General features: G+C 37.3%; 1 protein-coding gene across 3 annotated transcripts in view; it reads right to left on the reverse strand.

Moving 5' to 3' along the window:
* LOC127858800 (tudor domain-containing 6-like) overlaps nucleotides 1-17,157 on the reverse strand; it is a 108,580-nt gene that overhangs the window by 43,853 nt on the left and 47,570 nt on the right. For 2 of the 3 annotated variants that reach the window (XM_052396086.1, XM_052396085.1), the window contains exons 13-17: nucleotides 13,928-14,087; nucleotides 7,443-7,503; nucleotides 6,156-6,597; nucleotides 2,668-2,796; nucleotides 1,695-1,712 (exon numbers count right to left, since the gene is read on the reverse strand). In XM_052396086.1, the coding sequence (XP_052252046.1) occupies nucleotides 1,695-1,712; nucleotides 2,668-2,796; nucleotides 6,156-6,597; nucleotides 7,443-7,503; nucleotides 13,928-14,087 (810 nt within the window). The remainder of the gene's footprint in view (nucleotides 1-1,694; nucleotides 1,713-2,667; nucleotides 2,797-6,155; nucleotides 6,598-7,442; nucleotides 7,504-13,927; nucleotides 14,088-17,157) is intronic. The other variant, XM_052396087.1, reaches the window with a different exon arrangement.

The raw sequence follows: 17,157 nt of genomic DNA on the forward strand, positions 1-17,157 counted from the left end.
CTCGCTTGAATCCAAATATTTGACCTTTGACATTGAAGGATGACCTTGACCTTTCACTACTCAAAATGTGCAACTCCATGAGATACACATGCATGCCAAATATCAAGTTGCTATCTTCAATATTGCAAAAGTTATGACCAAGGTTAAAATTTGGACGCCGCTTTGAAGACTTGACCTTTGACCTTGAAGGATGAAATTGACCTTTCATCACTCAAAATGTGCAGCTCCATGAGATACTCATGCATGCCAAATATCAAGTTGCTATCTTCAATATTGCAAAAGTTATAAGTTAAAGTTAAACTTCAACCAACTTAAGGTTAAAGTTTTGGGACAGAATGACAGACAGGCCAAAAACAATATAGCCCCCAGGGCTCGACATTAACGGTAGTCCGACTGTCCGGGACAACCAAATTGCTGGTCTGGACAAGTAAATAAAGAATTTGCTAGTCCGACGGGACAAGTGGTCGTTATAATTTAATTACTTAGAAAAAAAATGCCTTGAAATCCGTCATTTAATAATCTGTGGAGATACCACACAACCTTTTCAATTATATTTTGTTTACGTTTAAACGACAAAGCGTGAGATATTCCGATAGTTCCATGTACTACTACACCGCACTGTTCACAAGGGAAGCAACCCTTAACATTTTTCTTTGCCAAGATAACAAAAATATTCTCCCTTGTAAAGAATATGCATTTTACGACACCGTTACACACCGATCTTACAGACAATTAACGACGTCATCTCTATGTATAGAATGATTTTACGACATCATTCCCATTTGTGGTTTGTTTTCGTTAGTACAATCTAGTCTGCTTAAAAAAGTCTAATCTGCTTTCCTTTGGTTTTTCGTCTTCAAAATCACAGGACACTTAAAAAAATACCTTAAGGTATTGAAATGGCCTACAATTATGTTAACATGTATTTTAACGATTAAAGTCTTTATAATTTGAGCATTTTGCATTATTTCATTATTTTGCAAAGTACTGAGCAGAATAAGATATAATGATCAGGACAAGTTGCTTTTTGGTCAGGACAAGTTGAATTTTGGTCTACTTGTCCGATCGGACAAGTGGCTTCAAAAGTTAATGTTGAGCCCTGGCCCCCTATCATTTGATCTGGGGGCATAAAAAATACAATCAAAGTGAAAAGTCACATCCTTCATTTCACCTGTGGAGGCAGCACAGGCTAAACTGGATCCACACTTTACACACATGCTTTAATCCACATTTAACCAGACAGGGCTAATATTTATTTGCATACAACATGCAATTGGATTGGAATACAAAGCTATCATCTTGTTCCTCTCCCAGATACACATATAATACATATGATGTATTATGCAATAAGAACTTAATACTAGTTTAATAATATAATTGACTTGTTATTGAGCCTATATTTCATGTCAACAAACATTTCCTGAAAATTAAGTGAATATTTGATGATGTACAACGAAGAGAGCTCAAACTATTAACTATCACTGGGGGATCTGCCACAGGTTTCCCCAGGATATGCCCCGTCAAGGGACATGCATATAACGTGAATACAATTGGATGCAATATAAGTACCAACCAATTGAAAAAAAACCCTAAATACTGGAAGTCGGTCACAAAATATTGGTTTGAAAGTTGGAAATGTAAACATTGATATACGCGTCTAAACAGGTATGGGAAACAAATAAGAAAACACTTACCAGAGTTACCCCATCTTGCTATAAGTTATCCGGGTAGCATAAAAATACACAATCAGAATTTTTTCTTTACCAAATATTAATAATTAAACAAGAGCAACTCATAACCAGTGCCAACGCTCGGCTGCAGGTGCAGCTTTGGCGAAAGCTTGTCAGAATTTTTAAAAAAATTGAGAGGTCACAGTGACCTTGACCTTTGACCTAGTAAACCAAAAATGGATGTGGCGTGTAGATCACATCAAGGTACAGCTACATATGAAGTTTCAATGTTGTAGGTAGAAGCACTTCATTTAAGAACCAATTTTCAAAAGGAAAACAAAATGTTAAGATTTTAGCACGACGCGGACAGCGGACGGCGGACAGACACGACGAGCTGGCTATGACAATACCTCAAGTTTTCTCCCAAAACAGCCGAGCTAAAAATGGTTATTTAAACATCATGAGAGTATTAAGGTCTAGCTATTATCTACAAAAATAAATTCACATGGTGTATATGGAAATTATAAGCAACTTTGTTGTTGCTTTTTTTTGGGGGGGGGGCTTGTTTATTCAAATGGAACTCTACTTGTGTAATTGAAAATCATACAAATAAAATGTTAAAATATTACCTAAACAAAAATAAATAAATCATTAGGGTTAAACACCGCTATAACAAGGTTTAATACCAGGTATATTGTATACCAATTTGGTATACATCTTTACAAATTGTCCCACCTACATCCATAAGGGTTGGAATACTCTTGACTAAGTGACATCAATAGGTTAAATACTGTTATAGCATTGTCAAAACCACTCATTTAACACTAAGCAACCCCTAGCTAAATACCAATATAACATGCAAAATCCTTCCATTGTGTGCCATCTACACCCATGAGGCTAAGAGTATTTAGACCTATCACATGAAAGGTTATATATCACTATAGCAAGGTTAAAAATCACTACACCAAGGAACATCACTATATAATAAACCACTTACATCCATGCGGTTTTGGGCAATCAGACTTTCTATGTGAAGTGTCACCACAGTTAAAACATCCTTGATCTATTGGCTGACCGCTACGATACTCATTCTTCAGATGTCCACCATCCCCATATCGAGAAGTGCCTGGGAATAAAGCAAGCTTTCTTTCAGGTTTCATTTATAACAGTCTGATGTGCACCACTGATCAACCCCACCGTAAATGCAAGCCAATTGCAATCAACCCATGTTTTACTTTGCAAATAATCGGCTTTGCATATTTTGGATGCAATTTTTATTTTTTCATTTTTTTTTCTAACTGAAATTCAACTTTTGAATTACATAAAAATAAATTATCATAAGTGACAAGAAATATCTTTAACAAGAGTGCCAAACTGTCACAAGATACGCCCGTTTTAAGGCTTTGGACAACTTGATAACTTTACCATGACCCATATTTCAACTTGACCTACATGTACATATCATCTAGACACAACTTTTGACCAAAGTTGGTGAAGATCTAATGAAAACTACTTCAATTAGAGAGCGGACACCATGCTAAATGCTTTAAATGCACTACCGGTAAGTGACCTCGTGACCTAGTTTTTAACCTGGCATGACCAATATTTGGACTTGACCAACATGTAGATATTGTCTAGACACAACTTCTGACCAAGTTTGGTGAAGATCGGGTGAAAATTACTTCAATTAGAGAGCGGACACCATGCTGAATGCTTGAAATGGTTTAAGTGACCCTGTGACCTAGTTTTTGACCCGGCATGACCCATATTCGAACATGACCTAAATATTGTCTAGATACAACTTCTGACCAAGTTTGGTGAAGATCGGATGAATACAATTTGAATTAGAGTCCGGACAAAGTGGCGCCGTTGAAAATGCACTAATTGACCCTATGACCTAGTTTTTGACCCGGCATGACCCATATTCGAACTTGGCCTATATATCAACTAGATGCAATTGCTGACCAAGTTTGGTGAAGATCGGATGAATACAATTTGAAATAGAGTCCGGACAAAGTGGCCCCTTTGAAAATGCACTTATTGACCCTATGACCTAGTTTTTGACCCGGCATGACCCATATTCGAACTTGGCCTAGATATCAACTAGATGCAACTGCTGACCAAGTTTGGTGAAGATCGGATGAATACAATTTGAATTAGAGTCCGGACAAAGTGATGCCTTTGAAAATGCACTTATTGACCCTATGACCTAGTTTTTGACCCGGCATGACCCATATTCGAACTTGGCCTAGATATCAACTAGATGCAACTGCTGACCAAGTTTGGTGAAGATCGGATGAATACAATTTGAAATAGAGTCCGGACAAAGTGGCCCCTTTGAAAATGCACTTATTGACCCTATGACCTAGTTTTTGACCCGGCATGACCCATATTCGAACTTGGCCTAGATATCAACTAGATGCAACTGCTGACCAAGTTTGGTGAAGATCGGATGAATACAATTTGAATTAGAGTCCGGACAAAGTGATGCCTTCCGCCCGCCGCCCGCCGCCCGCCGCCCGCCGCCCGCCGCCCGCCGCCCGCCGCGGGGTTTCACATAATACGTCCCGTATTTTATACGGGCGTATAAAAAGATAAACGGCGTTGATTGTGGTTGGAGTTGGTGAAAGGTAATGAGTTTAATGAATGAGATCAAAGATAGCTAATGTCTTGTTCCATGCAGTTCTTATAATAGCTGCATCACACAGAGAACGTTAGCGTAGTTTAAGGGGCTTATTTTACAGTATTACATATTGCTTATCATATATGTATAGATACAAAACAGAAAAACAAAAGAAGAATGGAAGTGAAATTAAAACATAAAAGTCAAACGGCCACACGTGAAGTATCTGTACGTATTTTTAATATTTATACGCGTGTTCTTCAAACAAACCTATTTAAGTGGTGTGTTATCAGGGATTACACTTTTTGTCCAAACTGGATTTTTGCTTAGAAGAGAATTCAAATAAACAAAAAATACAAACAAGAGGGCCCTCTGGCGCTCACCTGAAAGCCAAAGGAACTAGACTGTTCTGAAAAAAATGCAAGCTGATTCATGAAAATTATTTTGGACCAAAAAATTGACTTTTAACATGTTTTTTTTATATTTGACCTTGTGACCTAGTTTTTGAGCTCATATGACCCAGCTTCAATCTCTGGCAAAATATCATTGGGACAAATGTTCTGACCAAGTTTCATGAAGATTGGCCAATAAATGTGGCTAATATAGTGTCAACAAGTTTTCACTAAAGCCATATAAGGACAATTGCCCCCCCCCCCCCCCCCCTGGCGGCCATGTTTTTCAACAAACCATAAACATTTTCAAACTCACTCAAGCTATTGTTAGAACAAATGTTCAGATCAAGTTTCATAAAGATTGGATAATAAATGTGACTTCTACAGTGTTAACAAGGTTTTGTAGTAAATAGCCATTTCAGGAAAAATGCCACGCCCCCTTGCAACCATGTTTTTTAACTGATCTTAACCATTTTTGAACTTAGCCCAGATATTATTAGTCCAAATATTCTGACCAAGTTTCATGAGCATTGGACCTCAAATGTGACTTCTAGAGTGTTAACAAAGTTTTACCATACAATAAAGCCATATAAGAAAAACTGCCCCGCCCCATGGTGGCCATGTTTTTCATTCAACTGGAACCATTTTCAAACTCGTCCAAGATATTATTGGGACACATGTTTGACCAAATTTCATGAAGATTGGACTAAAAATGTGACTTCTAGAGTGTTAACAAGGTTTTACTATAGCCATATAAGGAAAACTGCCACGCCCCCTGGCGGCCATGTTTTTCAACCAACCAGAACCATTTTCGAACTCGTCCAAGATATTATTGGAACACATGTTCTGACAAAGTTTCATGAAGATCGGACAATAAATATGACTTCTTGAGTGTTAACAAGGTTTTACTTTAGCAAACTGCCAGGCCCCCTGGCGGCCATGTTTTTCAATCAACCGGAACCATTTTCGAACTTGTCCAAGATATTATTGGGACACGTGTTCTGAGTAAGTTTCATGAAGATTGGACAATAAATGTGGCCTCTAGAGTGTTAACAAGGTAAATGTTGACGACGCACGACGCACAACGGACAAAAGGCGATCACAATAGCTCACCATGAGCACGTTGTGCTCAGGTGAGCTAAAAAAGCGTAAAGTGTTGTCCCAAATAAGACTCACACAAGAGCACTGCATAACTGTGCAACGCTCGGCTACGGGTGCAGTTTTGAATAATTTAGAGGTCACAGTGACCTTGACCTTTGACTCAGTGACCCTTAAATGGGCGTGGCGTGTAGAACTCATCAAGGTGCATCTACATATGAAGTTTCAAAGTTGTAGGTGGAAGCACTTTGATTTTAGAGCCAATATTAAGGTTTAGAACGACGCGGACGGCAGACGGCACGACTAGCTGGCTATGACAATACCTCAGGTTTTCTCCGAAAAACGCCGCGCTATTAATAAAAGATTAAAGACCTTTTTCAGGTGGTCTCTGCTGTTTACCACTCCCAGTATTGTCTCGTCTTTTTGGACTGGCAGACCGGAGGGGGCCAGAGTTTTCCGAACTAATCTGATTTCTTACGGAGATCTGTTGTCTTCGATCACCATCGTTTGTTCTACTTTCCTTCGTTACCGGCAAGTAAGAAACGTTCGCCTTTACTAAAGATGAGTCAGAAACTTTGTCCTTCACTTGAGCTGACTCAGAATAAGTGTCCTTCACTCTGGACTGTTCATTGTCCACTCTTGGGCTTGGCTGTCCACTACTAGGTGACCGTTCAGGCTTCTTACTGACAGCGAGGTCATGTTTCGCAGATTTCGGGCTCATTTCGTTGAGACGTGTGTTGCTGATGTCCTTTGAGGATTTGCGAGTGATTTCAATCTTGTCTCCAGTGGCTTTCTCAATGAGAGATTTCACTTGCTGTGGAACACAACATGTCAAATATGTTTAACCTTTTCCCAATCAGAGGCAAAATAAAAATTGGTTTGTGCGAACAGCATAAAACCCAAACAGCCTGTGAGTAACTCACAGTCTGTTCAGGTGTAATGCTGTTTGCTGCTCATCAGTAACTAAGGATTGAAAATGAAGCCTTTAAAACTTGAATTTAGTAAGAAAGGTATTTAATTAACTTTAACTTTCAAAGGTACTACAAATGTGTCAAAATACCGTATCTAAGTGGTAAAGATTTAAACAATTGTGACCTTGACAAGAATCATAGGCAAGTTCTCATAATAAGATATCTATGTATGAAGTTACAATACAATAGCTCTTTTTATTTTATTGACAATAATGAATTTATAAGCTAACCACTTTAAGCGAAAGTCTGTCAAGCACACGCTTGTCAGGGATATAAACAAACATGTTCACCTGAGGTGCCCACACATTGCCTTCTAGTAGTTTTATTTACAGAACATTTAATCTGTGATAACGTGTCCAGCACTAATTGTAGGTGCCAAGTGGTAAAGGGCTCCTGCAGATTAACATCCTTTATGCCGCGCTCTGGGAACACAGGGCTTACTGCATGTACGTACATTTTTGTCCCTGATAAGCCTGTGCAGTCCACCCATGCTAATAAGGAACTTCAGTTTTGACTTTTTAGGTATTTTCCATTTATATTAAGTCTCTTCTTACAGACAATACAGCTGAGGTGGAGTGTCATCCTTGATGAGCATATTCAGACTGTGCAGGCTTATCTGGGATGATACTTAAGCACACGCATTAAGCCAAGATGAGGCTATTTTATTTCAAAACAAGCCCATACTTACTGGAATTAGCTCATCCCCAAAACTGACATCAAATGCATCCATGGCTTTTTCTTCATTTTCTCTGAAACAAAATAATTAAATTTTTAAGCAAAAATAAGTGCATTGTTAAGAAAAAAACACACAGAAGTTTAAATACACTGTAACTCTAGTATAACGGGCTCTGTTATAACCCTGAATACAATATAACGTGGGTGGGTCTTGGCTCCCGTTTTTTTCTCCGACCTTCCATTTTGGTTTAGAGCGTTTTCTTGACATTCAAATGTGGCGGCCAATGTGCTTATTGTATAATGGCTCAATTTTAATTGATAAGAGACTGACCATTACTAGGGAATTTGACAGTTTAAGTGTGAATATCTATTGTTTGGTGATATACAGGTGTAAACATATCTTGTGTTTCATGTATGTTCTCTTGCTCTTTTTAATCATTTACATTTTTGACAAGTTTTACGATACATGTTCAAATCATTGTAATTTGTAGAAAAAAATAAATTAAATTATTCTATATCCAATTAATTCATCCAATCGGCATTCTTCATATGTACCACGTGACTGTCCAATATATTACGGTATTGGATCCAAACAGCCTGTAATTTTTTCATATTGGACAGTTGAGTACATGTGCACTAAGCAATTGTTTTATAACGATAAAAGCCGTTACCAAGAAAAAGCATCAGAATGTACAATAATCGATTCACAGGAGAGCTTGTCTTGAAAATAGCATAAATGCAATTGAAGCATTTAAAATCAAAATTAAAATGAAACAAGAGGTGTCACCATAGGATGACTTATGCCCCTATAAACGCTTGATAGAAGTTACGAGCTTTTTTCGAAACCTAAATGCAGATTTCAAAACCTAAACGCGGACCCCAAGGTCAAGGTCACAGGGGTCAAAATTTGTGTGCGTATGGAAAGGCCTTGTCCATATACACATGCATGCCAAATATGAAATTGCTATCTGAAGCGACATAGAAGTTATTAGCTTTTTTCGAAACCTAAACACAAAGTGTGACAGACAGATGGGCGGACAGCCGGACTGACAGTCTGATCACTATATGCCCTTCTTCGGGGGGATAACAAAGAGCTGAAGAAAGGGATATGGAAAACAAGAGGGCAAAGATGGCCCTAGTTCACTCACCCGAAAGGAGTCGGTTCATTCAATCTTTACCAAATGTCAAACTTTACCTTGATATTGTCCAGACAAACATCCTGGTCAAGTTTCATCATTATTGAACCAAAACTCTGGCGCATGGAGTGTTTTCATTTTCGTAAGATTTGACCTGGTGACCTATATTTTGAGTTGATCCCCCTAACCAAACATCAAACTTTGCTTACAAAAATAAAAATGACCAAGATTCATAAAATCTGAAACAAAATTGTGACCTCTAGAGTGTTAACAATGATTTTGTATAATATAATGCAAATTTGGACAATCTAAGGGCAATAATTATGGCATTTATTATGTGATTTTGCTCATTATCAAACTTGACTGAGATCTTTCAGCAACTTTGATAAAGAATGCTTGAGAAATGTGAATGCTAGAGTGTTTACGAACCAAATGTGGACAGACGGACGGCGGACAAAGACCAATCCTAAAACCTCACCTGAGCAATCAGGTGAGCTAAAAAGTATGTTTCACCAATCTGAGCCATTTTTCAAATTGTCCGAGAAATCAATCAAACCAATCTATTGACTAAGTTTCACAATGATTAGGCAAAAAATGTGACTTCTATAGTGTTCGATCTCAAGGTTTCTCTCTGGTCACATAAGGAAAACTGCCCCCCCCCCCCCTGGCGGCCATGTTTTTTGACCGATCGGGACCATTTGCGAACTCATCTGAGATATATAAAACAAATCTTTTCGCCAAGTTTCATGATGATTGGGCGAATAATGTGACTTCTAGAGTGTTCACAAGCTTATTTTACTATATAAATATAAGAAAACTGCCCCCCCCCCCGGCAGCCATGTTATGCAACTGATTGGAACCATTTTCGAACTCAACTCTTGTATTGAGAAAACAAATGTTCTGACCAAATTTCATGAAAATTGGGCCAAAAATGTGACTTCTAGAGTGTTCACATGTTTTCACTATATACATATAGAGAAAAATGCCCCGCCCAATGGCGGCCATGTTTTTTTACCGATCTGGACCATTTTCAATCTCGCCCGAGATATCAATAAAACATGTTTTGACCAACTTTCATGATGATTGGGCAAAAATTGTGACTTCTAGAGTGTTTACAAGGTTTCTCTATAGCCAATAAGGAAAACTGCCCCGCCCACTGGCGGCCATGCTTTTCAACGGACCTGAGCAACTTTTGAGCTCAAGCAACATATCATTAAGGCAAACATTTTGACTAAATTTCATGAAAATTGGGCCAAAAATGTGACTTCTAGAGTGTTCACATGTTTTCACTATATACATATAGAGAAAAATGCCCTGCCCACTGGCGGCCTTTTTTTTTTTAACCGATCTCGACCATTTTTGAACTCGTCCGAGATATCAATAAAACCAATGATTTGACCAACTTTCATGATGATTGGGCAAAACTTGTGACTTCTAGAGTGTTTACAAGGTTTCTCAATAGCAAAATAAGGGAAACTGCCCCGCCCACTGGCGGCCATGTTTTTCAACGGACCAGAATCACTTTTGAACTCAACCAACATATCATTAAGTCAAACATTTTGACATGAAGATTGGGCATGAAATGTGACTTCTACAGTGTTTACAAGGTTTTTCTTTCTTTTTGACCTAGTGACCTAGTTTTTGACCAATCACAGGGTTTTTTCTGCCTACTTTGGGAAAAGGAGTCTGACCAAATTGGGAATTTTTTATCGACAAAATTGCCCATTTTGGGAATTTTTGTTTCGTGAAACGGCTCATTTTGGGGAAAAAAAAGAATTAATCATGCTTAAATAAGTCTGTGGTTTAACAATTTTCTTTATATAAACACATGCAAAACAAACACTGCCAAAACACAAGTTACAGCAACATTTTTGGCCGAGCTAAAATAGAGCCATGGGTATTTCATTTCATACTTTAATGTATTAAATGACGATTGAACTACAACTTTCTTACAAGGCTCTGAGCATTCAGTTGCCGATTTTGTGATTGACGGCCCTGGCATAACTTCTTTTGCTGTTACATTTTGCTGCGTATCGTCCGAGCCTGTCTGTTCAGTGTTACTCACGGCAGTAATTTTGGAAGATTCTGAGCGTTTCGAAAACATTGATGATATCGTTACACATCCTTTAGAGTCTATTTTTTGTGTTTTTTAATGTAATATTTACTATTGTGCGAAGCCATGATTGAAAATAAGCGTCTAGAGATATGGTATAGAATGTTTATTGTGCGGCTCTATATACTCTTGTATAATTTGGAACAGTTCCAACGTCATCGCCGAGAGTAAATGCATTCGGCAAATACACAAAAAAATCTGTGTCACTAAAAGCTTTATTACGTCGCGAATGAAGGGAAGTCACTCTTTCGATATAAATTATGTTTACTTTTTACGATTTTGGAAGATTTTATTTTTTGGAATTGGGAAAAATGCAATCAAAATTCGATTGGGAACGGGTCCGTTTGTTTTGGGAATGCCTCCGTTTCCCGGAGGCGCAGACAGTGCTGAAAAACCCCTGAATCATGACCCAGTTTCGAACTCGATCGAGAAATCATTGGGACAAATCTTCTGACCAAGTTTCATGAAGATGGGACAATAAATGTGGCCTCTAGAGTGTTTACGAACAAATGTGGACGGACTGACGGACGACGGACAAAGACCGGTCACAAAAGCTCACCAGAGCAATCAGGTGAGCTATAAAAGCTTATTAAACGTTTAATCTGTACAATACGTGATATATTTTGACTCGCACACAGTTTGAAGTCATATTGGACTCGCCTAACAGCTCGTCCAATATGACGTCAAACTGTGTGATCACCTAAATATATCTACGTATTGTACAGTGAAACGTCTAATAACCTATAAATATTGTATGCTAAAATGCAAGTGAAAACGTAACAGGCATACAATAATTTTAATTAGGGATGAAAAATGTAGGGTAATTGTTTACAGAAATTCACTTTCATTGTAACGCAATTTTCAGTAAATCCCCGAGAAGCATGTTTTTCGCATGACTAAGTATGACGCAATAAAACATTGCTTCATATCCCATTGCATTCGATCTCATTTAAACTCACTCGTCCATTGGTTGTTACCATTAAATTTAAACAGTGCCCTATGAAACCGCTGTCCCATTATGCACTATTCATGTTACACATCTGAAAAATGGCCGCAGCGTATATTTATGTTTATGAAATTCTTTAACACTTTTATCGTCATAAATAGTCAGATTTTTTTTAATTGATGTATGAATTATATTATAAGATAATGGGATATATATATGCACATTAAACGCAGTTTGTATACAGTTACCAATACTGTAGGATTGGCGAATGAGAACATAACCTTTCAATAATTTATGAATGCTCAGAACTTATAACGCAGATGCATTTATAACGCTGTCTTATATTGGAATTACAGTGTATAATTACAGGGCCCTCAATCTGTCAAATCCACGGCCGAAATTTGGCCGCATTCCCCCCCCCCCTGAAAAGAATACTTTTTTCCCCTTTTTGGGGGAAAAATTACCCCTAAAAAAAAATATAAAAAAAATACTTTTTATTTATAGATAGATGTCTCATGATTATTTTATCTCAATTCTATTTTAATTTAATCTTGTCAAACATACTAAATTATGAAATAAGCAATGAATATAGTGCAAACATGTACAAATGTAATAATTAGAGAGTAAGTTAAAAATCCCCCAAAAAGGGAAACACTGCGAAAATTCCCCCTGCTATGGGTAGCGACCCGCTTCCCCTAAAATGGATTGAGGGCCCTGAATTATATGTGTATAACTTTATATTTACTTCTAGAACAATTGTCAGAATAACAAGAGAAGAAAATAAAATTTTCTTTTAGACATCAACATACATAAAAAACAAGGGCTGTTTGTAAAACATTCATGCCCCTCATATGGGCTGTCAGTTGTAGTGGCAGCCATTGTGTGAATATGTTTTTTGTCACTGTGAACTTGACCTTTGACCTAGTGACTTGAAAATCAATAGGGGTCATCTGCCAGTCATGATCAATGTACCTACGAAGTTTCATGATCATAGGCCTACGTATTCTTGAGTTATCATCAGGAAACCATTTTACTGTTTCAAGTTACTGTGACCTTGACCTTTGACCTAGTGACCTGAGAATTATTAGGGGTCCCCTGCCAGTCATGATCAATGTACCTATGAAGTTTCATGATCCTAGGCATAAGCTTTCTTGAGTTATCGTCCGGAAACCATTTTACTGTGTCGAGTCACCGTGACCTTGACCTTTGACCTGAACATCAATAGGGGTCATTTGCAAGTCATGATCAATGTACCTATGAAGTTTCATGAAGGCATCAGCATTCTTGAGTTATCATCTGGAAACCATTTTTCTGTTTCGAGTCACTGTGACCTTGACCTTTGATCTAGTGACCTAAAAATCGATAGGGGTCATCTTTGAGTCATGATCAATGTACCTATGAAGTTTCATGATCCTAGGCGTAAGCGTTCTTGAGTTATCATCCGGAAACCATTTTTCTGTTTCAAGTCATTGTGACCTTGACCTTTGACCTAGTGACCTGAAAATCAATAGGGGTCATCTGCGAGTCATGATCAATGTACCTATGAAGTTTCATGATCCTAGGCGTAAGCGTTCTTGAAATATCATCCGGAAACCGTTTTACTATTTTGAGTCACTGTGACCTTGACCTTTGACCTAGTGACCTCAAAATCAATAGGAGTCATCTGCCAGTCATGAACAATGTACCTATGAAGTTTCATGATCCTAGGCCTAAGTGTTCTTGAGTTATCATCTGGAAACCACCTGGTGGACGGACGGACTGACCTACCGACATGTGCAAAACAATATACCCCCTATTCTTCGAAGGGGGGCATAATAAAATGCTTTGTAATACATTAATTAAATGTTTCAAATTTGGTTATCAAATTACTTTATTTTAGTCAGATATTGCTCCTTTTTCTTTCAACAAATATTTTAAGACCTTACATCTATATTTTTTCAGTAAAAATAAGTTCTGAATTGATTATTCTTAAGTTGAAAACAAATAAAAGTAATTGAGCATTGTTTGGCGAAAACTGGCATAAATACCTGTGCATAAAATGTTGTCCCAGATAAGCATGGGTAATCCACACAGACAAAATCTGGGAAAACACTTTCTGACTCAGCTGAATTTTCTCCATAACGATACTACCTTTAAACAAAAAATACCATAAAAGTGGAAAGTATCCTCTCTGGTTAGCCTGTGAAGACTGCACAGGCTATTCTTGGAAAACACTTAAGGCATATGCATAAAGATCATTCTTCCTAGAACAAGACTCATTTATTCTAATGTTGAAACAACTCTTGTAAATAAACTCTACTTACTTCTGCACACTGCCGCATTTCCCCTTGTGGTTGTTGGCCGTCCAGTCGAGCTGCTGGCATTCCCGACTACAGTACGGGGTCTTGCAGCGGCTACAGCGGTACGAGCCCAGTTTGTTACACACAGAGCACTCTTGCTGGGGTATTGGAATTTCCTTCTGAGCTGTGAAGGAAGATGGGCAATTGAGTTGCGTTCTACAACAATAGGGCTTAAAGCATGTGCATAAAAGGTCAACCCAGATAAGCCTTTGCAGGGATGACACTTTCAGCTTTTATGGAATTTTTCTTTTACAGGATTTTTTTTCTCCACTTTTTGGGAAGAAAGCCCATGGCTTTGGAATTGGGAATTTTATCGGCATTTTCATGAAATTGGGAAAATAAATTCATTAGCCTTTTTTTCCACATGAAAAGTCCATTGATTAGGGAAATACTAAATTTGATATAACTCTTTATAATCATTCAAATTAAAAGAATAAAATCATAGAATAATGATGCTGTTTGCACAGGCTAATCTGGGACAACACTTTATGCACATGCATTAAACCCCCTTTTCCTCCCTATTCTTTGTGTTCGCAGAGTGGTCCATCTTTATCATATTAAAGTCAGTTACTGCAATGAGATTCTTTATCTGCAAAATAGATATACAAAAGACGCTGTGATGTCAGAGGTAAGAGACAACAATGCAGATTGATTTGAATGTTTACTTTTCACACCTTGAAATGACACATGACCGCTGCACACAGGTGAAAATTGACTTTCGGAATAAAATAATCTTACCGTTGGCCGCTATAGCCTGACGACTGTTATACTCAGGTGTAATATATAATGATTTTTTGTTAGAGGAAGCCTAGACTGACTGCTGAAAGAAAATGACCATTGTTCTCAGGTGACCGCTAAGAATGTTTGACTGTATACTGTTTCTTACATTAATTTTATTACTTACGGTTACAACTTTGGAAACTGAGTAATAGACACTTTAAAATATGTAAATTTGTTGATTTCTGATTTTTGGGAAAACATGAGGAATTTGTAATGGTCATTTTCCGATATGTTTGTATAAAGTCTGTCAATCATCAAAATTAACAAACAAGAGCACCATGTTGGCCCTTTGTTGTTCAACCGAGAAGTATAAACATTAAGCAAGGGTCGTGAAAAGAAAGGGTTTGTTGTTTTGGCAGATATATACATATATGCGTCATAAGAAGTTTTGTGTGTGTGTATTTATGTTGTTTTTTTAAATAGACATTTGTTAACTGTTGCGATAAAGCTATATTTTGGATATGAGTAATATGAGGGCAGTAATTTAATAATGAAAATCAGCAAATGGAAGTACATTTTTCCACTAATTGTTGTCCAGCTTTGAGATCATGAGATCAGCATCTTTGGATGTTATAGTTGATGACTGATTACAACCTGTTTTGAAAGAACACTTCTAGATACCAAAAACAACTGTATTTTTTCAATAGATTGAGTGATCAATTATGATATAGTTTTTGCATAATTAAATACAATATGGTGAATTGTTATCAAAGTCGGTTATAAAAACGTAAATGTGTATGTGAATATGTTACTTGTGCAAGAAAGTCAACATTGACCATGTTCCAAGAAGATTTGACAATAAATGTGACTTCTACAGTGTTAATAAGGTTTTACTTTAGCCATATTAGGAAAACTGATCTGCCCCTTAGCTGCCATATTTTTCAACTGACTGAACCATTTTCAAACTCAACTGAGCTATCATTGAGACAAATAATATGACCAAGTTTCATGAAGATTGGACTATAAATGTGACTTCTAGATTGTTAACAAGTTTTAATATAGCTATATATAGAGCTGCAACGATTAGATCCGATGCATCGAAAATTGGTTCGAAATGCGTCGATTCGATAACGATACCAAACCTACCAAGTTCGATTAAATTCTTTAACATCTAGACATATATATACATAGATATGTAAAGCTCGCTGTATTCTGACTATTTGATACGGACAGGTGTAGGTTTTATCTTTACCTGTAATTACGACACGCGCGATTGGCTGCTTATTACTTTAGTCATCCAATCAATAAGTGCGTAACGGTCTACTTTCAGAAAAAGCGTCAAAATGGCTGAACAAGTTGTGGCTGACAAATTGAAATTATCAGATGCGCCTAAGAAGCTAAAATCAAAAGTGTTGCAGTATTTTGGGTTTTGGGATGGTAGCCCTCCCGATAAAACAAAGTGTAAACTGTGCTTCACGGATGCAAACATAACGTTGATTTAGCAAGACTAAGAGGAAGCATAAGTGCAACTACGCAAGTCGCCAGCCAGAAAAGTAGTTCTGTTTCTGATGGGAATTTGTTAAGTTTATTAGAGAATGTGCTTTGTCCTACAGGTAACAGGTAATGCTGTCACGGCACAATGGTTGACATGCTTGTAGCGGTTTTGGATATAAGTATAATAGTGATAGTACAATCACTCCACTGATTCCAGATGTTCTTATGATTATTCATTTAATTTTATATTATTGTTTATTCAACACAATCTTCTAGTCAGAAGTTTTTTATATTAAAATTGAGTCCAAATTTGCTATTCTTTGTATGTGTTTTATTGAAATATTGACATAGTTTGAAAGACAATTGGCAGTTTCTTGCAAAATATTTCTTACAAATGTTAATTTAACTCACTTTCAACAGTTTTTAAAACACTGTTGAACCAACCAAACTATATCAAACAAACACACAATTCTACAAATGCCCAAGATATCTAGGTATGCAACACTTTTGAACAGAAATATTTATTTTGAGGCAGAAGAGTGAATATATGATAAAACTAGGTTTGAAGATGAATTGAATTGAAAAAATCGGTATCGGAGTGTCTCAAATCGAAATCGAATTGAGCTGTTGGTGAATCGTTGCAGCTCTAGCCATATATAGTCAATATAGATCCAACTTCTGACCAAGTGTGGTGAAGATCGGATGAAAACTACTTGAATTAGAGAGCAGACACCATGCTGAATGTGTAAAACGTACTATGTGACCCAGTGACCTAGTTTTTGACCCGGCATGACCCATATTCGAACTTGATCTAGACATCATCCAGATACAACTTCTGACCAAGTTTGGTGAAGATCAGATGAAAACTACTTGAATTAGAGAGCGGACACAGACCGACTGACCGACCGACAGACAAACTCACTCCTATATATACCTCCCTAAACTTCGTTTAGTGGGGGTATAAAAAGTCTGATAAAGGG

The sequence above is a fragment of the Dreissena polymorpha genome, chromosome 14 (assembly GCF_020536995.1).
Source record: "Dreissena polymorpha isolate Duluth1 chromosome 14, UMN_Dpol_1.0, whole genome shotgun sequence".
In the NCBI taxonomy this organism is placed as follows: Eukaryota; Metazoa; Mollusca; class Bivalvia; order Myida; family Dreissenidae; genus Dreissena; species Dreissena polymorpha.